Source organism: Acinonyx jubatus, chromosome B3 (assembly GCF_027475565.1).
Source record: "Acinonyx jubatus isolate Ajub_Pintada_27869175 chromosome B3, VMU_Ajub_asm_v1.0, whole genome shotgun sequence".
In the NCBI taxonomy this organism is placed as follows: Eukaryota; Metazoa; Chordata; class Mammalia; order Carnivora; family Felidae; genus Acinonyx; species Acinonyx jubatus.
Window position 1 is genome coordinate 26858459 of NC_069386.1, and position 25651 is coordinate 26884109.

The 25651-nt window shown below is 39.9% G+C and overlaps 1 protein-coding gene across 3 annotated transcripts in view; it reads right to left on the minus strand.

The window, feature by feature from the left end:
• OCA2 (OCA2 melanosomal transmembrane protein) overlaps positions 1-25651 on the minus strand; it is a 492350-nt gene that overhangs the window by 158438 nt on the left and 308261 nt on the right. For all 3 annotated transcript variants that reach the window (XM_027067861.2, XM_053223670.1, XM_053223671.1), the window contains exons 22-23: positions 13413-13506; positions 340-433 (exon numbers count right to left, since the gene is read on the minus strand). In XM_027067861.2, the coding sequence (XP_026923662.1) occupies positions 340-433; positions 13413-13506 (188 nt within the window). The remainder of the gene's footprint in view (positions 1-339; positions 434-13412; positions 13507-25651) is intronic.

The following is a 25651-nucleotide window of genomic DNA, read 5'->3' on the forward strand; positions in this document are numbered from 1 at the left end:
ATTCTCATTATGCAGCCCATCATTGATAGTCAATGCACAATTCCCAGTTGGAATTTTCAAGAGAACAACATAAAATACCCAGGAATCCCACAACCATTTACTGACCCCTAGAGTCAATCTTATTCAGAATACCTGAATCATGCTCTGGGTTATGAAGCTAATCTCAGCAATAAATTTTTAATGTGTGTTTTCTTTTAGCTAAGCTCACCTAACACTAACATCTCTCTAATTGCTAAAAACATGTTTATCCTAGTGCTTAACAGTACATATTGCTATTTTTTTTAATTAAGTGAGCTTCAGGATCAAATAAACAGAAATTTAAAATGAGCTTTAAAGTACCTGAAAAATTCCATGAAAGAGAATCCATATCCATGCTGCTCAGCAATTCCTGCACAAACTACATTTGACGATGCTCCAATCAGTGTCCCATTACCTGGAATCAAAATTTTTAAAGTAAAATAAAATTTCAGTTTATCTTAGTAGTAGGTTTCTATTGCCTTTTGTTCTGCAATATTCAGATCATCTCACAGGCTTTTGATTTGATGATTACTTTACAGGTACTATCAAAGTGATTGCTTTGCAAATATCTGCAGAAAACAAACAAAACACTGACAACCAGAAAATAAGTTTACTGCTTATAAATACTGAAATTCATTTACAGATAGGACTATGACAGTTCTATGTGATAGAAAAGAGGAAATGTTAAGGAGAATTGGCAAATCACTGTGGGACGTGGAGGCATTTAGTTACATTTTAAAGGAAAATGTAAGACAGGCTAACAACTCTAGGAGAGAACAGGTGTCTTCAGAGCAGTAGAATGGGATCTCAGATAAGAACCACCCTCCTAAATCCAAGAGGCACAGACAACTCCCTTCAGACATAACTTGAATCAAAATTCTGCACAACATATCATAGTGAAACTGGCAAAATACAAGGATAAAGAGAAAATTCTGAAAGCAGCTAGGGATAAACGTGCTCTACATATAAAGGGGGACCTATAAGACTCATGATGGATCTCTCTACTGAAACTTGGCAGGCCAGAAAGGAATGGCAGGAAATCTTCAACGTGACGAACAGAAAAAATATGCAGCTGAGAATCCTTTATCCAGCAAGTCTGTCATTCAGAATAGAAGGAGAGATAAAGATCTTCCCAAACAAACAAAAACTGAAGGAATTCATCACCACTAAACCAGCCCTACAAGAGATCTTAAGGGGGATCCTGTGAGACAAAGTACCAGAGACATCGCTACAAGCATGAAACCTACAGACATCACAATGACTCGAAACCCATATCTTTCAATAATAACATTGAAGGTAAATGGACTAAATGCTCCAACCAAAAGACATAGGGTAACAGAATAGATAAAAAACAAGACACATCTATTTGCTGTCTACAAGAGACTCATTTTAGACCTGAGGACACCTTCAGATTGAAAGTGAGGGGATGGAGAACTATCATGCTACTCGAAGTCAAAAGAAAGCTGGAGTAGCCATACTTATATCAGACAAACTAGACTTTAAATTAAAGTCTGTAACAAGAGATGAAGAAGGGCATTATATAATAATTACAGGGTCTATCCATCAGGAAGAGCTAACAATTATAAATGTCTATGTGCTGAATACGGGAGCCCCCAAATATATAAAACAATTAATCACAAACATAAGCAACCTTACTGATAAGAATGTGGTTATTGCAGGGGAATTTACACTCCACTTACAGAAATGGATAGATCATCTAGACACATAGTCAATAAAGAAACAAGGGCCCTGAATGATACATTGGACCAGATGCACTTGACAGATATATTTAGAACTCTGCATCCCAAAGCAAAAGAATATACTTTCTTCTTGAGTACACATGGAACATTCTCCAAAATAGATCACATACTGGGTCACAAAACATCCATTAATAGGTATAAAAGACTTGAGATCATACCATGCACACTTTCAGAACACAATGCTATGAAACTTGAAATCAACCACAGGAAAAAGTCTGGAAAACCTCCAAAAGCATGGAGGTTAAAGAACACCCTACTAAAGAATGAATGGGTCAATCAGGCAATTAGAGAAGAAATTTAAAAATATAAGGAAACAAACAAAAATGAAAATACAACAATCGAAACACTTTGGGATGCAGCAAAGGCAGTCCTGAGAGGAAAATACATTGTAATCCAGGCATATCTCAAAAAACAAGAAAAATCCCAAATACAAAATCTAACAGCACACCTAACAGAAATAGAAGCAGAACAGCAAAGACAGCCTAAACCCAGCAGAAGAAGAGAAATAATAAAGATCAGTGCAGAAATAAACAATATAGAATCTAAAAAAAAAAGGTAGAGCAGATCAATGAAACCGAGAGTTGTTTTTTTTTTAAATAAACAAAATTGATAAACCTCGACCCATGCTTCTCAAAAAGAAAAGGCAGAGGACCCAAATAGATAAAATCATGAATGAAAATGGAATTGTTACAACCAATCCCTCAGAAAGACAAGCAATTATCAGGGAATACAAGGAAAAATTATATGCCAACACACTGGACAACCTGGAAGAAATGGACAAATTCCTAAACACCCACACACGTCCAAAACTCAATCAGGAGGAAATAGAAAGCTTGAACAGACCAATAACCAGCGAAGAAATTGAATCAGTTGTCAAAAATCTCCCAACAAATAAGGGTCCAGGACCAAATGGCTTCCCTGGGGAATTCTACTAGACATTGAAAGCGGAGATAATACCTATCCTTCTCAAGCTATTCCAAAAAATAGAAAGGGAAGCAAAACTTCCAGACTCATTCTATGAAGCCAGAGTTACTGTGATTCCTAAACCAGACAGAGACCCAGTAAAAAAAGAGAACTACAGGCCGATGTCCTTGATGAATATGGATGCAAAAATTCTCAATAAGATACTAGCAAATCGAATTCAACAGCTTATAAAATGAATTATTCACCATGATCAAGTGGGATTCATTCCTGGGATGCAGGGCTGGTTCAACATTCACAAATCAATCAACGTGATAATTCACATTAATAAAAGAAAAGATAAGAACCATATGATCCTGTCAATAGATGCAGAAAAAGCATTTGACAAAATTCAGCATCCTTTCTTAATAAAAACCCTTGAGAAAGTCGGGATAGACGGAACATACTTAAACATCATAAAAGCCATTTATGAAAAGCCCACAGCTAACATCATCCTCAATGGGGAAAAACTGAGAGCTTTTTCCCTGAGATCAGGAACACGACAGGGATGTCCACTCTCACCGCTGCTGTTTCACATAGTGTTGGAAGTGCTAGCATCAGCAATCAGACAACAAAAGGAAATCAAAGGCATCAAAATTGGCAAAGATGAAGTCAAGCTTTCACTTTTTGCAGATGACATGATATTATACATGGAAAATCCGATAGACTCCACCAAAAGTCTGCTAGAACTGATACATGAATTCAGCAAAGTTGCAGGATACAAAATCAATGTACAGAAATCAGTTGCATTCATATACACTAATAATGAAGCAACAGAAAGACAAATAAAGAAACTGATCCCATTCACAATTGCACCAAGAAGCATAAAATCCCTAGGAATAAATCTAACCAAAGATGTTACAGATCTGTATGCTGAAAACTATAGAAAGCTTATGAAGGTAATTGAAGAAGATATAAAGAAGTGGAAAGACATTCCCTGCTCATGGATTGGAAGAATAAATATTGTTAAAATGTCAATACTACCCAAAGCAATCTACACATTCAATGCAATCCCAATCAAAATTGCACCAGCATTCTTCTTGAAGCTAGAACAAGCAATCCTAAAATTCATATGGAACCACAAAAGGCCCCGGATAGCCAAAGTAATTTTGAAGAAGACCAAAGCAAGAAGCATCACAATCCCAGACTTCAGCCTCTACTACAAAGCCGTAATCATCAAGACAGCATGGTATTGGCACAAAAACAAACACATAGACCAATGGAATAGAATAGAAACCCCAGAACTAGACCCACAAACTTATGGCCAACTCATCTTTGACAAAGCAGGAAAGAACATCCAATGGAAAAAAGACAGTCTCTTTAACAAATGGTGCTGGGAGAACTGGACAGCAACATTCAGAAGGTGGAAACTAGACCACTTTCTCACACCATTCACAAAAATAAACTCAAAATGGATAAAGGACCTAAATGTGAGACAGGAAACCATCAAAACCCTAGAGGAGAAAGCAGGAAAAGACCTCTCTGACCTCAATCGTAGCAATTTCTTACTTGACACATCCCCAAAGGCAAGGGAATTAAAAGCAAAAATGAACTACTGGGACCTCATGAAGATAAAAAAAGCTTCTCCACAGCAAAGGAAACAATCAACAAAACTAAAGGCAACCAACGGAATGGGAAAAGATATTTGCAAATGACATATCGGACAAAGGGCTAGTATCCAAAATCTATAAAGAGCTCACCAAACTCCACACCCGAAAAACAAATAACCCAGTGAAGAAATGGGCAGAAAACATGAATAGACACTTCTCTAAAGAAGACATCCGGATGGCCATCAGGCACATGAAAAGATGCTCAACATCGCTCCTCATCAGGGAAATACAAATCAAAACCACACTCAGATATCACCTCACGCCAGTCAGAGTGGCCAAAATGAACAAATCAGGAGACTATAGATGCTGGAGAGGATGTGGAGAAATGGGAACCCTCTTGCACTGTTGGTGGGAATGCAAATTGGTGCAGCCACTCTGGAAAACAGTGTGGAGGTTCCTCAAAAAACTAAAAATAGACCTAACCTATGACCCAGTAGTAGCACTGCTAGGAATTTACCCAAAGGATACAGGAGTACTGATGCATAGGGGCACTTGTACCCCAATGTTTATAGCAGCACTCTCAACAATAGCCAAATTATGGAAAGAGCCTAAATGTCCATCAACTGATGAATGGATAAAGAAATTGTGGTTTATATACACAATGGAGTACTACATGGAAATGAGAAAGAATGAAATATGGCCCTTTGTAGCAACGTGGATGGAACTGGAGAGTGTGATGCTAAGTGAAATAAGCCATACAGAGAAAGACAGATACCATATGTTTTCACTCTTATGTGGATCCTGAGAAACTTAACAGAAACTCATGGGGGAGGGGAAGAAAAAAAAAAGAGGTTAGAGTGGGAGAGAGCCAAAGCATAAGAGACTCTTAAAAACTGAGAACAAACTGAGGGTTGGTGGGGGTGGGAGGGAGGGGAGGGTGGGTGATGGGTATTGAGGAGGGCACCTTTTGGGATGAGCACTGGGTGTTGTATGGAAACCAATTTGACAATAAATTTCATATATTGAAATTAATTAATTAATTAATTAAATAAATCAAATAGAGATCAAGAGACAAAAAAAAAAAAGAAAGAAAGAAAAAGAAAAAAAAGAACCACCTTCCTTAGCATTCCAGGCCCAGACACCCAACAGAAAACCCTGACTGTCTGTTGATGGAAGGATGGATGCAAACAAGTGGGATAATTAAATGCCTCTCTGGGTGAGCCTTTCTGATGGTGTACAAGATCTGTGTGGAGTCATAACCTACACATGCATACATACTGGTTAGGTCATGGAGAAGGATGTGGTCCAAGACGAGCCCCCCTTCATCACTACTGATTCAGGGAAGAGTGAATTTGTTTGATGAAATTGATCAGCATCTTTTAACCCCTAATCTCAGAGGTCAGGGCTCAAGAATAGGCACATTACCCAGGCTCAGCCAGTTTTGTTCAGTTCTAACATTTGTGCATAAACCACCAAGGAAAAGGCTGTGTTTCCTAAGGACTAGTGAAATTTGAGACACAAATCTGGAACTGCCTACTGCCTGTTGACACAAGGGAGCAGACTCTCTGAGACTTGACAACATAAGTAACAGCAGAGCAGGAGAAGGAGAACCAAGGGTTGAGTCTTGGCTGCAAAAGTTGAGCCCCTAAGTGCTCTCTTTTCTGAGAATCCAGTAACATATAATCTCTGCATCTTCCAGAGTGCTGAGTATGGAAAGAAGTAAGAATAAATAACCTCAGAGCAATGTGGCCTTCTGGATTTTTCCACTAGAGGAGGCGCACAGCCTGGGGCTCATTCTCCACAAGAGGCACTTGCAGATGAGGTGTCAGTGCAAATGACATTCAGCTGAATGCACATTCCTCCTCCCTCCTTCCTTGCAGTCCTATCCTCTCATTGAAACACGCATACAGGCAACAAAACCACCTGTCAAACATGCAGCCTAGACTGCTTGTGCAAAGGCTAGTGAAGGCAAGCTCAAGCTTCATCTCACTCTCTCTGTTTTTCCTTTATAGACAACTTAGACGGTTTTTTTTTTTTCAGTGAAAACCTTTGACATCCATTTATATGCTTGCTCAAAAGATGAAGACTTTGTATCTTAAGAACACAATAAAATCCTTCAGGGTCTCCCCAGCACCCTGAAACCACCAAGCTCAAGCCTTGTGATGGCAAGGCCTCCTTGAGATTAGCCCGACTCTGCTTGTGGTCACTGTGTTTCTGATATCCCATTTTTGTGACAGTCCACTGGTTTCTCAGTGCATTCAGAGTATATGGCACTACCAAGAGTAACAGGAAGGGCAGTGGTGGCTCTGCACATGACAGAGAAGGGCATGACAGACTGACACCAGTCTGCTGTGCACAGAACAGACTTAGGGTGGTGACAGAGGAAGCAGGGAGCCTGGTTTGGGGACATGCCACACTAACACTACGGGTGATACTGGCTTGATCCAGGTGGTGTGGGAGGCAGATCAATGCTCCCCACACCCACTGCAAAGAAGCCCATGCCTTAATCCTCAGGACCTGTGGTTATGTCATCATGTTACCCTGTATGGCAAAGGTGACTTTGCAGAAGTAATTCAGATTATGGACCCTAAGAAAGGGTGACTATCCAGGACCCTAGATTCTCTAGGTGGACCCATTGAATCACATGAACCCTTAAAAACAGAAAATTTTCTCCAGCTGAAAGCAGAAAAGAAGCCTCAAAGGGAGAGTCAGAGATATTCCAGTGGCTCAGAGAGAACCCGAGGAGGGGTGGGGGTGGTAGAATAAATGGGGTGGGGAGAGTCAGAGAGATCACAGTGGGGTCAGAAGGATCCCAGGAAAGATCTGAAAGGGGAGGGAGGTATTCCCACCATGAGCAGGATTCCACACATTGTTGCTAACTCTGAGATTTGGGCCCAAGTTCCAGAATGAAGAGGCCTTCTGGAGCTAAGGGCAGCCCAGCTTACAACCAGCAAGGGATGGGGACTCAGTCTTAGAGCTTCAAGGAACTGGATCCTGGCAACAATCTGAGTGAGCTCAGAAGCAGACCCATCCCAGAGCTACCAGAAGGGAGCACAGCCTGCAGACACCTTAATCTTGGCTTCATGAGACTCTAAGCAGAGATCCATCTGAGCCACCCTTACCTGGAAGATAAGAAATATGAGATAATAAATCCCCTAAGTTTTTCTGTGTGTTACAGTAGTGATAGAAAGCTCATTCAGGTGATTCCAGGATTCCAGGACCACTCTGAAGACCTCTTGTGTTTCAGACATCTGCTAGAACAGAGTCTATTTCCATGTCAATTCTGACATCTGTCTCTACTCCTCTCCCTGATTTCCATTAGCTTCTTGCTAATTTCCCAATCCTAGACAGCTCTCCCTTCCATCCCAGTAGGCCACTCTCTGTGGAAAAATCAGCTCATACCCTCTTGGGGCTCGGGGAGTACATGTTCTTGGGGAGACAGGACAGACATACCACGTAGGAGATGCATAGCAGGCATGAGATCACAGAGGCCGAGAGAAATGTTCAGAGGGCCAAGTCCACCAGGCCGTGGCCAGATAGTAGTGCTGCCCTAAAGAAGAGGAGATTTAGGAGGCAGCAAGGAGAATGAGAAGGAAGAACCAGCTTCAACAAGACCTGGATGTGGGGTGAGTTGTACTGGAGAAGTATTTGAGAGGGACAAGACCAGATATCTTCTCAGTGTCTACTCAGGATCAAAAGCATTCTAAAGGCTTGGAGTCTCATCTTCATCATGATCTCTGAGGTTCCCAGTGTCCCCATGAAGAAACAGGCACAGAAAAGCAACATGCTGAAATGTCGGGGCTGACAAGTGAAAAGCCCAGGACTAGAACCAGCTGTTTTGACTCCAGAGAAGGATCAGAGAAGGCAAGATTCAGTCTGCATGACATATACCCGAGGCCTTTCTGTAGAAAGTCATGCAAAGCATCTGAAGGTCTTGAGCAGGTGGTGAAATACAAATTCCACATCAATTATGGCTTTAGACAGCCTCCTCTTGGTGTGTCACACTGACATATCCCATCATCCTGACAGCCAGCTGGCTCCTGCTCTGGGTGAGGAGACCCACCAATGAGATTCCACACCCTGGCAAGCCATCCTGTCCTGCAAATGTTTCCATGTCTACCAAGGTTGTCCCCACAGGGAAGCCCATGATCCTCAGAAGACCCTGCCTACCAGTCTCCATTGCAGGGCACACACCTCAGTGCCTGGACGGTACCTGCCCTGCCATTCCCAAACACTGCTACTCCAGGACTTAACATGGAGACCTCTGCTTCTGGATTTTATGGAGCTTAAACACGTGATCCAGGGGCACATTCAGCAACCTGTGTGAGCTCCAAAACTAAAAAGCAATACTTTTCTTCTCTCCTGTTAGGGATTCATAATTGAAAAAATACCCCCTTTTTCCAGTTAAGATGGCATTCCCTAGATCAATAGCAACTCATCATACTGGAGTTGGTATGAATTCCTCAACTGCAATGTGCCACTTGCCAAAAAAATGAAAGTCCCTCATGTTGCCAAGGTGCACTGGCTCAGTAGGTAAATTTGTTCCTGAACAATTCCAGATTCGGGGAATGGAAGGGAAGGGAAAGGACAGCAGCTTGGTCTTCTGGCTGCATGACAACTTGGGCAGGAAGAGGAGGGCTGGGTGGGGACAGAGAGGTAAAGTGAAGAGCCCCATGATTCAAACTCTTTCCTTAGAGGGAAGATGAGACAGAGAAATGAGCAACGGCTGGGCTGATTTCTCTCATGTATAGCAGTTGCTCAGCTTTTGTACATTTCACTCCTATCCACCTTTTTAGGAATGTAGCACGGATGGCACAATGGGGATTGCTATTCCCCAAAAGCCCTTTTTGCACTGGGATATGTCTTCACACCCTGGCCTCATTCCCCCAGACCTGCCTTTCAGTCATCCCTTTGCATTCAGCCTCCTTAATGCCTTGTAAACTGGAAGGTGGTGCATTAATTTATTAAATTTCTTTTAAGAATGCTTTCAACTATGGGTAACAGAAAACCTAGCTAACACTGGTTTACATACAAAGGGAAATAATCTCCTCCCTTGTAAAAAGAAGGCTTGGGGCAGAGGTCTGGAGAATCAGTTCAGTGTCTCTTAAGTAATGTCAGAGGCAGGTCTTCATAATTCTCTTGGCCTCTCCCTCCCATCACAGATGGTTTTATGGTTGTTATATCTAAGGTTGGAAGCATGAAGAGGAACTGATACCAACACATTTTTATCAGAAGGGCAAATCTATGTCAACAGGCTCCAAAACAGGTTTCCCTCATGTCTTATTGGTCATCAAAATGAGACAAGCAGAGTAGATGAGCTACCAGAGCAACTATTACAGTAGAGGGACACAACAGAGAAGAGAGTGGGAGCAGTGTTGGGTCAGCCAGACCATAGGTCCTGCACAAACATTGGAAATAGAGTATATCAGCGGGCATAGTGGAAAGAATGCTAGATTTGGTTCTGAAGACCTCCATCAAAATCCAAATCTGCTAAGCTGTATAACCATGAGTAGTCACTGACCAGCTCTGTTATATTGATTAAAATGGTTTGGGTTGTAAGGAAAGGAAGATGCAAAACAGGAAGGTGTTGGTAATATAGGTGTTATGACAGGGAGTCAAAAGTGGAGCAAGTCAGGACTCATTGTTTGTTTCAGAGCTCAGTTGCATTGTCCAGTTATCTCCACCTGTGTGCTCTGCCACTCATCAACACTGTCTTGGCCCCACACTCAGGCTGGAAATGACTCCAGGTATCTCATTACCACATGACAGGGGACAGTATCCAGAGAAAGAAGTAGGACCAGTCTCTGGCCTAAGGTTTGTTCTCAGGATCAGGGAAATCATTACCAGGATCCCCTCTATACCCACAGAATAACTCCCTCATGTCTCCTTGACTCAAATGTCTTTGACACAGAGCAAGAATCCATCTGGCTGTCTCTGACTCACATTACTGGGGAGACATGTGAATAAAATGAGGACAGTCACCGGTTTTCCTGGGCATCTCATAGGATAGTTGGGGTTCACATAAGGTTAAGAATGTGAGGATACTATTCAGATGCCAATGGTTGTTGCAGCAATTTAATAAGATGCTAACAGACTTTTGATGGTATTCCATGTATGGCATGGGTTCCATGTGGTAGAGAGAAAGAGGTCCTAGGTGTCACTACTGTGGATTCCAAGTTCTTAGATTTATTTAGTTGTATGACATTGGGCAAGTTTCTAAGCCTCTTTGAGTTCTAAAATTTCACAAAGATGGCATTTGTATGTATACACTCATGTAATGCTTTTACTCTGGAAAATTTGCTTCTATTATTTCTTGGATAAATTCCTTCTTTCATTTCATTCTGTGCTTCCTGAGATTTTTCTAGAAGTTAAATATGGGATTTCCCATAATGAACTTTTATGTGTATTATTTTTCTTCTGTAATTTATTCTTTGACTTTTGCCTCTAGAATCTGGGCTATTTGTTTGATTTTATTTCTGTCAGCCTACCTATGTTTATTTTGCTTAGTAATTATGGATTTAATCAATTTTTCCTCTGGCTTTTCCCTTTTTTTATTCTTGTAATTGAGGTTTTATTTTGAGGTAATTTTACCTTCATATGAAGTTGTAAGGAATAATATAAAGAGATCCCATGTACCATTTACCAGTTTTCCTCAATGTAATAGAATTCAAAACCATAGTACTATGTCACAATCAGAATACTGACATTGATACTCAATATACAGAAAATTTTCATCAATACAATGATCTCTCCTGTTACCCTTTTATAGCCATACCCACTTCCTTCCACCTTGCCCTGTACTTAACTCCTCACCACCACTAATCTATAACTTTGGATTCTTCATTCTATAACTTTATAATTTCAAGAATATCATATAAATGGAAACATGGAGTCTGTAACCTTTGATATTTACTATTTTCACTCTACATAATTCCCTGAGGATTCATCAAGGTTGCCATGTATGTCAATATTTCATTTCTTTTTATTGTTGAGTAGCATTCCATGGTAGGGATGTAACACAGTTTATTGAAGTACATCTGGTTTGTTTCTACTTTTTAGGTATCACAAACAAAGCTTCCATAAACTTCCATAACTTCCAAGCTATAAATGTAGCTTCCTACATTTATATGTAGGTTTTGGGTGAATATAAATTTTCATTTCTCTAGAATAAATGTCCAGGAGTGCAATTGCTGGGTTTTATGATAGTTTCAAGGTTTAGTTTTTTTAAGACATTGCCAAACTATTCTCCAGAGAGATGGTACCATTATATAGCCCCAATGATAATGTATAAGTGTTAAAGTTTCCCCACATACTTGTCAATATTTGGTGTTGTTACTATTTTTTATTTTAGCCATTCTTATAGGTATGTGATGATATCTTATTATAGTTTTAATTTACATTTCTCTAATAGCTGATAACATTACACATCCTTAAAAATGGTAAAAAATGTCAATTGTATGCCGTATACATTTTTCCACATTTTTCAAAAAAGTAATTCCAAACCCTGAGTCAATGAGAGAGGGTCCCTGACAGAGTAAGTGTAGAGTTAACACTCAGTACAACTGGGTATCTGCAATCAAGGAACAAGTATCATTCAATGACTAGAGCTACTAGGGTACAAAGATTCCAAGGCTTAATATATTTATGATTCATTACAGCTGTGTTCCTGCTTTAAGAGGGAGCTCAGTCAACAAATGTTTATTGATATTTTAGGTTAATAGCCATATAAATGGTCCATGTTAAATTCTGTCCTTGATAATCCCATCCACATTCCTTCTACACGTTCTGGGGAATCAGCACTACCTAGAGGCTTCTCACTGCTTGAGACCTAGCTCAAAACTTTCTTCTCTGGAGAACCTTTTCTGACTTTCTCTCTAGTCTGTCTGTCTGTCTGTCTCTCTCTCTCTCTCTCTCTCTCTCTCTCCTCTCTCTCTCTCTCTCTCTCTCTCTCTCTCTCTCTCTCTCTCTCACTCTCTCTCTCTGATGCTCCCTCAGCACTCTATGCATGCTGCCATTAGAAGACATATCTGTTTAAGGTGTTAGCTTAGGTGACCATCTCCCCAGTCAAGAGCACAGTGTCAGGTTATAGCAGAGGCTCAGGAAGGTTTCATGAACAAATTCCCACAGAAAGGACACATTTCCAGGTTACTCTGGTTCTGTTTCTATCACTGATGTTAAATGTAGCTGTGAACACAATTATTGCTTTTCCTGGGGTTAATGCTTAAATGGGGGCATTTTAACAGGTGTGTAGTCTCATAAGAACTTGAGATCTCAGCTGCTGAATTAGGTGAATTGGCTGTCTCCAGAAATCACAGCACTTCATTGAATAACATTAATCCCCCTTTGTAAACAAAGAGATAAAATAAATTGAAAGTTATTGATTTAATAGTCACAGATCAATCAAAGAACAAAGCACACTGGATTATCTAAGCATGCTTGGATAAGAGAATAAAAAGTTAAAATGTATCTTGTGTGTTTATATAAGATTCTTCAACATCCTCTTTTGTTCCCAAAGGTGATTAGGCCTCCTGAATACGAGAAGGACTCTAATACAGCTCCCTCAAAAGATTATCAAAGCCCTTCTGTTTGCTTATCAGAGGTCAGTCTCTACTGACACTTTCTCTAATTCACCTTTCAATTTCTCCAAAGGAAAATACCCATTTCCAAAAAAGAAAAATCTTTAATCTTTCTTCTTACTCTTAGGTTAGAGTCTCTAGTTCTTTGCTTACCCACTCATCACTTCTTCCCTAACCCCTTACAGAGGGAATAAGACTGCAACTGAAGATGACTTCTGATTCAAAATGTTTCTAAATATAAACCACATCTGTGTGGGTACAGTGTGGATGCAGCATGGGAGCACATTTACTTTGAGATGTCAATAATGATTGTCCTCAGGTTGCCAAGTAGGAATGTCAGAAGTTCTGCAGAGAGTAGGAAGGAAGTGACAGGCCTTGTAGAGAAACAAAACAGTTCTAGAATTGGCTCAAAGCTGAAGATGGGTTTCCACTCTGTAAATCATCCAGACTCTCCTTAATATACTTTCAATTTGGCATGTACTAACCATCACTTCACGCTCACTACAGCATTAGCAACTCCTTCCCTCCATGCATCAGTACCCCCTTACCTCCCAGGCAGGCGCCAAGGGCCAGGGCATACATGAGTGGTGGTGCAGGCAGGCTGACCTCGGGGTCTTGGCTGAGGTTCAGGAGTACAGGAATCTGTAGAGGAAAAGAACACTAAAATCATATCCATGGAAGCCCAGAAAAGCTTCCCATAGTGTGATTGACTTGCAAGATCCAAACCATTTTTTTTCACAAACTATAAGAAGCATCGGATGTTCAAAAGGAAACCAAAGTAAACTTCAGAATCCACAAAACCTTGAGTTTGAGCCCACTGGTATGTTTTTGTTTACACCTATATGACCAGCTAACTGGTCCTCTTTTTCCTCAGCTACCCTGACTACTGTTGTGGATCTTAAATGGGGTACCATCCTATAGAACCTCCTACAGTGGCTGGGACCATAACTATAACCATCTAACTAGCATTTCTTAGCCCTGCAGTGGACCAAGTCCTATAGTAACCCCATGCACATATAATTTTATTTAATCCTCAAACATCCTTCTGGTGTATTTGTTATTCCTTCAATTGATAGATGAGGAAATCAAGGCATGGAGAGACCCATATCTTATAAGTGGCCAAACTGGAACCTGAACACAGTTCTCTGATTCCAAACTGGTAAAGTTGTGCTAAACCACTTCACACCAGTGCCCTCTGGGCAGTATTCCCAATCCTGTCTATGTTAATTATATGATAACAGTTATCATAATCAACAATCAGAAAGTAGAATTCTCTAGTCAATCATGCACATTTTGACAAAGATAAATTTCACATTATTGTAATCAAAGAAACATGTAGTAGTTCTAAAGTTTCTGTAACGAATTTGTGTCCCAACAGCATGCCCCCTTGTGGCTCTTGTTGCTAATGTAGGAGAAGGAACTGGGAGTAGGGGGTGAAGTGGAATGTAGCCATGAGGACTGCTTCCAGTTCACTTAGGGGTAATGTCTATGATGTCACTGCTAGGCATCTAAAGGCAGCCCACGAGATGTTACGGAGGGACCCTTGGACCTGTTGCCTCAGAGCAGTTGCCTTGTGTAAATGTCTTTAAAGAGCTGGAGGAGGAGGGTTCCATTGGTAAACCATTCAAAAAGCATTTCCCAAAGTCACAAGCAGAAAGTTGAAACCAATGTGGAGACATATAAGTGACATGTGATTTCATTGCAGTAGAGAATCAGGGGACGGCAGAACCATGCTCTGGTAGATAACAGGTCACCTGATATCATAAAAAGTAATGCCTCATTGTTTATCTAGGAAGAGTGGATCACTCCCCTGTCTATCCCTGCAGTGGGACTTCATGTGTATGCTTCTGCAGTGGCCCCTAGGGGGCAGATGGATCTACTTCCCCACCCCAACTGACACTGGGCTTGGCCCATGGCTTGCTTTACCAAAGATAGGTAAGTGGTCTAGAAAGAAGCATCTCACATTACTGCAAGCCTCTCCAGAGCTTCGTGTACAGCCATGAGAAGAGCATTCATTAGGAAGTGCTACTGATCTATGTACTCGCCAGAGGAAGACACATTTAGGGGGCCCCATGAGCCCCAGCAGAGCACTGACCAGAAGGCTGTAGTCAACCTGCAGACCTATTCACCTACTATATACACTCCTCTCTGCTAGACTACTGCATACACTCCTACTGCACATCTTGTTCTGCCAGCCCTGCATATAGCTCTCCAGATTTGCCTTGTAAGGTCTGAGAAATAGCACTTACTGTTTGTTGGATCACAAAGGGCATTTTGAAAAGCTCACTTTTTCATTTTCAGTAGCCCCAAATATTTACTGGAAGAGAAATGAGTAACATCCTGGGAAATCTATCTGATGCAAAAACAGAAACTCCTGACACAGGGGGCCCCTGAGCAGTCTTCACAGCATGTTTCACTCTTTGATTTTGTTGTCTCATAATGAACCCAAATGTTATAGATGCAGTCTCTAACTTGAAGTTTTGGTTCTTTGGAGGAGCAAGCAAAGGGCAGCTTCTCACAGCACTTGGGCATCTCTCCTCTGGAACTTTCCCTTACTTTCCTAAAGTGACTGATTTTTTTATGACACATTATGCCCATAGCTTACTCCCATCATCACATATAACACACATCTTCTTCCTCCACCAGGTTGGGACCATATTCTCTTTTCCATATTCATTTCTGCCTTTTTTTAAACATTTAAATTTTATTCTTTATTTTTTAAAACTTACATCCAAATTAGTTAGCAAATAGTGAAACAATGATTTCAGGAGTAGATTCCTTAATGCCTCTTACCCATTTAGCCCATACCCCCTCCCACAACCCCTCCAGTAACCCTCAGTTTGTTCTCCATATTTAAGAATCTCTTCTGTTTTTCCCCCTCCCCGTTTTTATATTATTTTTGTTTCCCTTCCCTTATGTTCATATGTTTTGTCTCTTAAAGTCCTCATAACAGTGAAGTCATATGATTTTTGTCTTTCTCTGACTGACTTCTTTCACTTAGCATAAAAATACCCTCCAGTTCCATCCATGTAGTTGCAAATGGCAAGATTTCACTCTTTTTGATTGCTGAGTAACACTCCGTTGGGTATATATACCACATCTTCTTTATCCATTCATCCATCGATGGACATTTGGGCTCTTTCCATACTTTGGCTACTGTTGATAGTGCTGCTATAAACATGGGATGCATGTGTCCCTTTGAAACAGCACTCCTGTATCCCGTGGATAAATGCCTAGTAGTGCAATTGCTGGGTCGTAGTGTAGCTCTATTTTTCATTTTTTGAGGAACCTCCATACTGTTTTCCAGAGTGGCTGCACCAGCTTGCATTCCCACCAACAATGCAAAAGAGATCCTCTTTCTCTGAATCCTCGCCAACATCTGTTGTTGCCCGAGTTGTAAATGTTAGCCATTCTGACAGGTGTTAGGTGGTATCTCATTGTGGTTTTGATTTGTATTTCCCTGATGAGGAGTGATGTTGAACATTTTTTCATGTGTCGGTTGGCCATCTGGATGTCTTCTTTGGAGAAGTGTCTATTCATGTATTTTGCCCATTTCTTCACTGGATTATTTGTTTTTTGGGTGTTGAGTTTCATAAGGTCTTTGTAGATTTTGGATACTAACCCTTTATCTGATATGTCATTTGCAAATATCTTTTCCCATTCCCTTGGTTGCCTTTTAGTTTTGCTGATTATTTCCTTCATTGTGCAGAAGCTTTTTATTTTGATGAGGTCCCAGTAGTTCATTTTTGCTTTTGTTTCCCTTGCCTCCGGAGACATGTTGAGTAAGAAGTTGCTGTGGCCAAGATCAAAGAGGTTTTTGCATGCTTTCTCCTCGAGGATTTTGTTGGCTTCCTGTCTCACATTAGGGTCTTTCATCCACTTTGAGTTTATTTTTGTGTATGGTGTAAGAAAGTGGTCCAGGTTCATTCTTCTGCATGTCGTTGTCCAGTTTTCCCAGCACCACTTGCAGAAGAGACTGTCTTTATTCCATTGGATAGTCTTTCCTGCTTTGTCAAAGATTAGTTGCCCATACGTTTGTGGGTCCATTTCTGGGTTTTCTATTCTGTTCCATTGATCTGAGTGTCTGTTCTTGTGCCAGTACCATACTGTCTTGATGATTACAGCTTTGTAGTATATAGCTTGAATTCTGGGATTGTGATGCCTCCAGCTTTGGTTTTCTTTTTTCAAGATTGCTTTGGCTATTCAGGGTCTTTTCTGGTTCCTTAGAAATTTTAGGATTATTTGTTCTAGCTCTGTGAAGAATGCTGGTGTTACTTTGATAGGGATCGTGTTAAATATGTAGATTGCTTTGGGTAGTATCAACATTTTAACAATATTTATTCTTCCTATCCAGGAGCATGGAATCTTTTTCCATTTTTTCGTGTCTTCTTCAATTTATTTCATAAGCTTTCTATAGCTTTCAGTGTATAGATTTTTCACCTCTTTGGTTAGATTTATTCCTAGGTATTTTATGATTTTTGGTGCAATTGTAAATGGGATCGATTCCTTGATTTCTCTTTCTGTCACTTCATCATTGATGTATAGGGATGCAACTGATTTCTGTGCATTGATTTTATATCCTGAAACTTTGCTGAATTCATGAATCAGTTCTAGCAGTTTTTTGGTGGAATCTTTTGGGTTTTCCATATAGAGTATCATGTCATCAGCAAAGAGTGAAAGTTTGACCTCCTTCTGGCTGATTTGGATGCCTTTTATTTCTCTGTGTTGTCTGATTGTAGAGGCTAAGACTTCCAATACTATGTTGAATAATCGTGGCAAGAGTAGACATCACTGTCTTGTTCCTGACCTTAGAAAAACTGACAGCTTTCCCCCATTGAGGATGATATTAGCTTTGGGTTGCTCGTATATGGCTTGTATGATCTTGAGGTATGATCCTTCTATCCCTACTTTCTTGAGGGTTTTTATCAAGAAAAGATGCTGTAGCTTCTCAAATGCTTTTTTGCATCTATTGAGAGGATCATATGGTTCTTGTCCTTCCTTTTATTGATGTGATGAATCACATTAATTGTTTTGTGGATATTGAACCAACCCTGCCTCCCAGGTATAAATCCCACTTGGTCATGGTGAATAATTTTTTTAATGTATTGTTGGATCCGGTTGGCTAATATCTTGTGCAGGATTTTTGCATCCATGTTCATCAGGGAAATTTGTCTATAGTTCTCCTTTTTAGTGGGGTCTCTCTCTGGTTTTGGAATCAGGGTAATGCTGGATTCATAGAAAGAGTTTGGAAGTTTTCCTTCCATTTCTATTTTTTGGAACAGCTTCAAGAGAATAGGTGTTAACTCTTCCTTAAATGTTTGGTAGAATTCCTCTGGAAAGCCATCTGGCTCTGGACTCTTGTTTTTTGGCAGCTTTTTGATTACTAATTCGATTTCCATACTGGTTATGCCATTTGTGTCTGAAAACATTTAATAATTATTCACAAATGACCTGTGGCTGCAGCACTCTATTAATGCTACGTCCACATAGCAGTTAATATAAGAGACAAAGTTCCCTGCCCTCATCGAGTTTACATGAGAGTAAGCAGAGAGAGAGAACAATTTTAATAATAAATAAGGATGTCATAGAAGATAGCAGAGTAGGTAGCTCCAGAAATCCATCCTTCCACCTAAATAATTACTGAACAGTTGGCAACTATCTGAAGTAACTGCATACAGTTTCTAGGGCTATCATAAACAAGTAGCTTGAAAGAACAGAAATACATTGTCTCAAAGTGGTGAAAACTAGAAGTCTGAAATCATGTTAGTAGGCCATGCTTTCCCTGACAACTCTAGGGGACCATCCTTTGCTGCTTCATCTAGTTTCTGGTAATTGCCAGCAATTCTTGCTCATAGGTGCCTCACTCCAGTGACATCGCTAACTTTGCTTTGTGTATCTTTACATGTTCTTCCTTCTTTGCATATCTGCTTCTATGTCCACATTCCCACTTTTATTATAACACAAGTCATATTGGATTAGGGCTCATCCTAATGAACTAATTTTAACTTAAGATCTGTATACAGACCCTATGTCCAAATAAATTCACAATTTCAGGAACCTGGGATAAGGACTTTAACCTATCTTTTGGAGAAATGCAATTCAATCATACATACCTTCTTTATTGCACTTCGTTTTATGGTGCTTCATAGATATTGCAGTTTTTACAAATTTAAGGTCTATGGCAACCCTGAATGGAGCAAGTCAATTGGCATGCCATTTATCCAACAGCATTTGTTCACTTTGGGTCTCTGTATTACATTTTGGTAATTTTTACAATATTTCAAACTTTTTCATTATTATTATTATTGTTATGGTAATCTTTGATCAGTGATCTTTGATGTTACTATTGTAATTTCTTTGAGACACCACAAATCACGCCTATATAAGATAGTACAATTAATTGATAAATGTTGTGTGTGTTCTGATTGCTCCACTGACCAGCTATTCCCCCATCTCTCTCCCTTTCCTCAGGCCTTCCTATTATTTGAGACATAACAATATTGAAATTAGTTCATATAATAACACCACAGTGGTCTCTAAGTGTTAAAGTGAAAGGAAGAATTTCACATCTTTCACTTTAAACAAAAAGCTAGAAATTATAAGCTTAGTGAGGAAGGTATGGCAAAAGCCAACATAGGCTAAAATCTAGGCTTCTTGCACTGAACAGCCAAGCTATGAATGAAAAGGAAAAATTTTTGAATAAAATTAAAAGTGCTACTCCAGTGAACACAAAAATGATAAGAAAGTGAAACAGCCTTATTGGTGATATGGAGAAAGTTTGAATCATCTGGATAGATCAAACCAGTAACAACATTCCCTTAAGATAAAGTCTAATCCAAAGCAAGGCCCTGACTCTCTTCAATTCTATGAAGGCTGAAAGAGGTGAAGAAGTTGCAGAAAAAAAGTTTGAAGCTAGCAGAGGTTGGTTCATGTGGCTTAAGGTAAGGAAGCTGTCTTCATAACATGAAAGTACAAGGTGAAACAGTATGTGCTGATATAGAAGCCACAACAGGTTATCCAGGAGATCTAGCTCAGATAATTAATGAAGGTGACTAATATACTAAATAATACATTTTCAGTGTAGAGAAAACAGCCTTCTATTGGAAGAAGATGCCATCTAGCAGTTTCCTAGCTAGAGAGGAGAAGTCAATGCCTAGCTTCGAAGTTTCAAAGAGGCTGACTCTCCTGCTAGGGTCTAATACAGCTGGTAACTTTAAGTTGAAGCCAATGTTCATTTACTATTTGAAAAATCCTAGGGCCCTTCAGAATTATGCTAAATCTAATCTGCCTGTTCTTTATAAATGGAATTGCAGTCTTGCTGACAGTGCATTTGTTTTCTTTCTTTTTTTCTTTCTTTCTTTTTTTTTTCTTTCTTTCTTTCTTTCTGAGACAGAGAGAGACAGAGCATGAACAGGGGAGGGGAGGAGAGAGAGGGAGACGCAGAATCCGAAACAGGCTCCAGGCTCTGAGCTGTCAGCACAGAGCCCAACGCGGGGCTCGAACTCATGGACCATGAGATCATAACCTGAGCCGAAGTCAGACGCTTAACCGACCAAGCCACCCAGGCGCCCCTGCATTTGTTTTCAAAATGGTTTAGTGAATATTTTAAGCCCACTGTTAAGACCTACTGCTAGGGGAAAAAAAAGATTTTTTTCAAAATATTATTGCTCATTGATAATGTACCTGGTCACACAAAAGCTCTGATGGAGATTTACAATGAGATTATTGTTTTTATGCCTACTAACTAACATCCATTCTGCAGCCCATGGGTCAAGAAATAATTTTAACTTTCAAGTCTTACTATTTAAGAGAAACGGTTTTCTAAGACTATAACTTCCATAGATAGTGATCACTCTGATGGCTCTGGGCAAAGTCAATTGAAAACATTATGGAAAGGATTCGCCATTCTAGATGCCAATGAGAACATTCATGTTTTGTGGGAAGAGGTCAAAATATTAACATGAACAGGAGTTTGGAAGAAGTTGATTCCAACCCTCATGGATGACTTTGAGAGGTTCAAGACATCAGAGGAGGAAGTAACTGCAGATGTAGTGGAAATATCAAGAGAACTGGAAGTGGAACCTGAAGATGTGACTGAATTGTTGCAATCTCATGATAAAAATTTAACTGATGAGGAGTTGCTTCTTATAGATGAGCAAAGAAAATGGTTTCCCGATATGGAATCTACTCCTGGTGAAAAGGTTGTGAAGACTGTTGAAATGATAACAAAGGACGTAGAATATTACATAAACTTAGTTGTTAAAACAGCAGTAGGGTTTGAGAGGACTGACTCAAATTTTGAAAGAAGTTCTAGTGTGGGTAAAATGTTATCAAAGAACATCACATGCTACAGAGAAATTATTCATGAAAAGAGTCAATTGATGTGGCAAGCTTCATTGTTTTCTTGTTTTAAGAAATTGCCACAACAACCCCCAATCTTCAGCAACTACCACCCTGAACAGTCAGCAGCCATCAACATGGAGGTAATTTCCTCCAGCAGCAAGATTATAACTTGATGAAAGCTCAGATTCTGGTTAGCATTATTATCAGCAACAAAGAATTTTTAACTTAAGATATGTGCATTATTTTCTAGATATAATGTTATTGCACAATTAATAGACTACAGTATAGTGTAAATATAACTTTTATATTCACTGAAAAACCAAAAAAGCATTTGATACACTGTATTGCAATATTTGTTTTATTGTGTGGTCTGGAATCAGACCCACAAATGTCCCTGAAGTATTCTTGTAACTATTTTGGAAATATGGAGTGTGGAAAAACACTTTCAGGAGCCAAGGAAGAGATTAATAAAGAGGTTGATTAATTTTGGCCTTTTTTATACTGGTTACTATTCTCCATTCTCCCATCCCTGTGGCAGATAACAATGGAGGTAGCAATCTACCTTTATAGTGCAAATTCCTGCTGGCAAGGTGGACAAGGTGGATCCTGTCCTCCAAAAAATTGGGTGTGTGTGTTGATTACTGATCACTGTGTTTGATCACTAAGGGGTTAACACAGAGGCTGGCCACTGCTTTAATCCCTGAGGGATGAGGCAGTTTCCAGATTTAATGAAACTACTTGTTTCCCCCACACTTTTGGGAGCAAAACACTTAAGAAAATGTTTTTCAAAATAGTGGTTTACCATAGAGATAATAGAAGAGAAACATCAATGGCCACACACAATAAGAAATGCACACTGTGCAAAAAAATATTGGAAAAGTCAGAAATTAATGGTTCTAGTTTCTCAATAAGTGACATTTAATAATCCCTGAGGAGTGGGGGAATTAAATCTCCTGGGCTATTACAACATAATACTCAAAACTCCCAGTTCTTAACAAAAAAACTTATAAAACATACAAATAAATAGGAAAATACGGCCCATTCATAGCTGAAGAAATTAAAAATAATGATAGAAACCCAGACATTAGAATTATTGGTCAAAGATGTTAAATCACCTGTCTTAAATGTGTTCAATGAACAAAAGGAAATCATAGACAAAGGACAAAAAGAAATCAAGAAAATGTTGCATAAATAAAATAAGAATATCAATAAATAAAAGTTATTAAAAAATGAAATTATAAATGGAATGAAGTAGACATTCTGGAGCTGAAAACTACCATAACTGAAATAAAAACTCATAAGAACTCACAGCATATTTGAGCATGCAGAAGAAAGGGTCAGCAAACTTGAAGGTAAGATGTTCAAAATTATCAAGTCTGAGGAGAAGAAGGAAAAGTGAATGAAAAAAAATTAAGAGAGCCTGTGAAACTGTAAGAACCATCAAACATAGCAATATATGTATTATAGGAGCCCCAGAAGAAGATAGAAAAAAAGAGGCAGAGAAAATATTTGAAGAAATACTGCCCAAAAACTTTCCAAATCTGAGGAAATACATGAATATACATGTCCAAGGAACTCCATGAACTACAAGCAGGATAACTCAAGGAGACCTACACTAAGACAGCTTATAGTCAAATGATCAAATCCAAAAGACAAAAAGAAAATACTTAAAGCATCAAGAGAGGAACAATTCATCTCATAAGAGATAATCAAAGTCACATTGCCAAGATGGTGGACTATAAGACCCAGCCTCTGTATCCTTTCAAAGATGAACAATTAGACAGCAATCCACAAACAAAAGCAGCTCTGAGATAAGACTATGGTCCACTTAATAAATGTTAGTGGAACCTGAGAAAACCTGAGAAAACCACACGAAAGATAAGGAAAACGTTTAATTTTACCTGTGTCATCCATTGGCCAAGCCAGCACTGCTCAGTTCCAAGAGGTAACTTCTTAGCTAGAATGAGGTCCCCACACCAGGAAAGAAAGTGTATTAAGCAACATACTTACCCAGCCTTTCAGGGCACCACACAAAGTACCCACTTGAATTTCACCCCACCCAGAAACCTGGCAAACCTGAGACATACAGAGATGGCTATGAACAAGGAAGAAAAGCAGGACCCACCAGTATGGGCTACACAGAAAGGCAGACTGCAGTTCATAGTGACCTGATCTGCAGAGGACTCTGGTAGCTTTGACCCCTGAAGACACTAATGGCCAGAATGGTTGTCGCAGACCCCTGAAGATTTACCACAGGTATTTGTGTTCCCCACAGGTGTTTGTGTTCCCTGACACCAGCCACCTGAATCCCTCCTCACTTCCTCTGCTAGCCCCACCCATAGCCCAGGACCTGCATCAGTAGCCAGCCCAGGCTGCTGCAACTGTGCAAGTGCAAGACACAAGCCTAGACCCCTACAGCTGACTCCCACCCCTGTGCATATGCTCAGGGCTAGCCCCTCCAGCTGTCTACTCACGTATTGCTGGCCTGATATGTGTCACTGACTTCTACTGCCACATGCACACACATGGCAAGATCCTGTAGTCACAGGAGTGCATACCAGTAGCCAATGCCCCCATACTAACTTGTAGGCCTACATTTGGCCTTATCTCTTGTCAGTGGTCTGCACCACTGGGCTCACCTGCAGGTAGCTCTTCCAGCTGTACACCTGCATGCCCCTAGCCTATCTCCTAAAACTAGCCTCCCATCATGCACCTGTGGCAAGAACAAGTAGCTATGGTAGTACACACAGACAACCAGAGCCTCTGCAGCTGCAGTGTAACCTCGGTTGGCCCTACCCCTTGATGCTTCTCTTGGCCCCCACAACTATGTGTATATTTGCAAATGGCCCTTGCCACCACAAGGCACTTGCAGCTTCCCCCTGCAATGAATTATGTGCTCATCATCAGCTCTGACCACCACTTCTGCTAACTCTGGCCCCTAACCACAGAACCTGGAAGCACTCCTGGGGATCACAACAGCCTTTGTAGCCTCTGTGGACCACCCATGACAGTCACCAAGGACCACACAGTGTCAACGCTGTGGACCTCAGCAGGCTGAGCTAACATTACCATATACCCCAGAACAGAGCTGTCACATTTTCCCAACACTCCATACCCTCAACCACTATACCTAGGTCACAACACACTCCAGCATGCCCTCATCTAAAGGTAAAGGTCTTTCCTTACATAAGTCAGTCCATTAAATCTGGAAGAGGTGACTATTTATTCAAGACTAGAGGGATCATGAAGAATCAGGAAAACATGACTCTACCAAAGAAACAAAAAACTCTTCTCTAGACACAGTATTATTAAAGTACCTAAAATTAAGACAAAGAATTGTAAAATGAGCAAGAGAAAATAATTCCTCTCATACAAAGGAACACCCATAAGGCGGTGAGTGGATTTCTCAGCAGAAACCTTGTAGTCCACAAGAGAATATTCAAAGTGTTGAAGGAAGAAGACTGCCAACCAAGAATATTTTACCCAGCAAAGCAGTCCTTCAGAAATTAAGGAAAAATAAAGACTTCCCTAGACAAACAGATGCTAAGGACATTCATCACCATTAGACTTGCCTTGTGAGAAATGCTAAACAAAGTTCTTCAAGCTAAAATGAAAACATACATACTTATTAATAACACAAATACAAATTAAAGTATAAAACTGACTGGTAAATGTAAGTATACAGTCAAATTCAGAATACTCTAATACTATAATGGTGGAATGTGAAACACTGAACTCTAGTATAAAGGTTAAAAGATAAAGTACTAAAAATAAATATACCTACAACAATCTGTTAATGGATACACAAGATTAAAAGATGTATACTGTGACATCAAAAACATAAAATAGGGTCTACCTGGGTGGCTCAGTCATTAAGCATCTGACTTTGGCTCTGGTCCATGATCTCACTGTTCATGAGCTTGAGTCCCACATCAGGTGAGCATGAGCCCTGCCTTGGGTTAGCTCAAGACCTGCTTTAGGTGAAAACAAACCCCGCTTCTAGTAAAACATGAGCCCTGCCTAGGATGAGCCCCACTTCTCTCTCTCTCTCTCTCTCTCTCTCTCTCTCTCTCTGCCCCTCACTCACTTGTGCCCTTTCGAAAGAAAGAGAGAAAGAAAGAAAGAAAGAAAGAAAGAAAGAAAGAAAGAGCAAAGCATAGACTTTTTATATGCAATTGCAGCTAAGTTGTTATGAGCTTAAAATAGATTATTGTGACTATAAGATGTTTATGAAAGCCTTAGGGTAACCACAATACAAAAACCATATAGCAGATATCATAGTAGATATACATATGATAAAGAGAAGAGAATGAAGGTGGAACACTATAGAAAACCATCAATTTACAAAGTCAGACAACAAGGGAGAGAAAAAGGAACTACAAAATAATGAGAAAACAATTAACAAGATGGCAAAAGTAAGTCATTCAATTTCAATAATTACTTT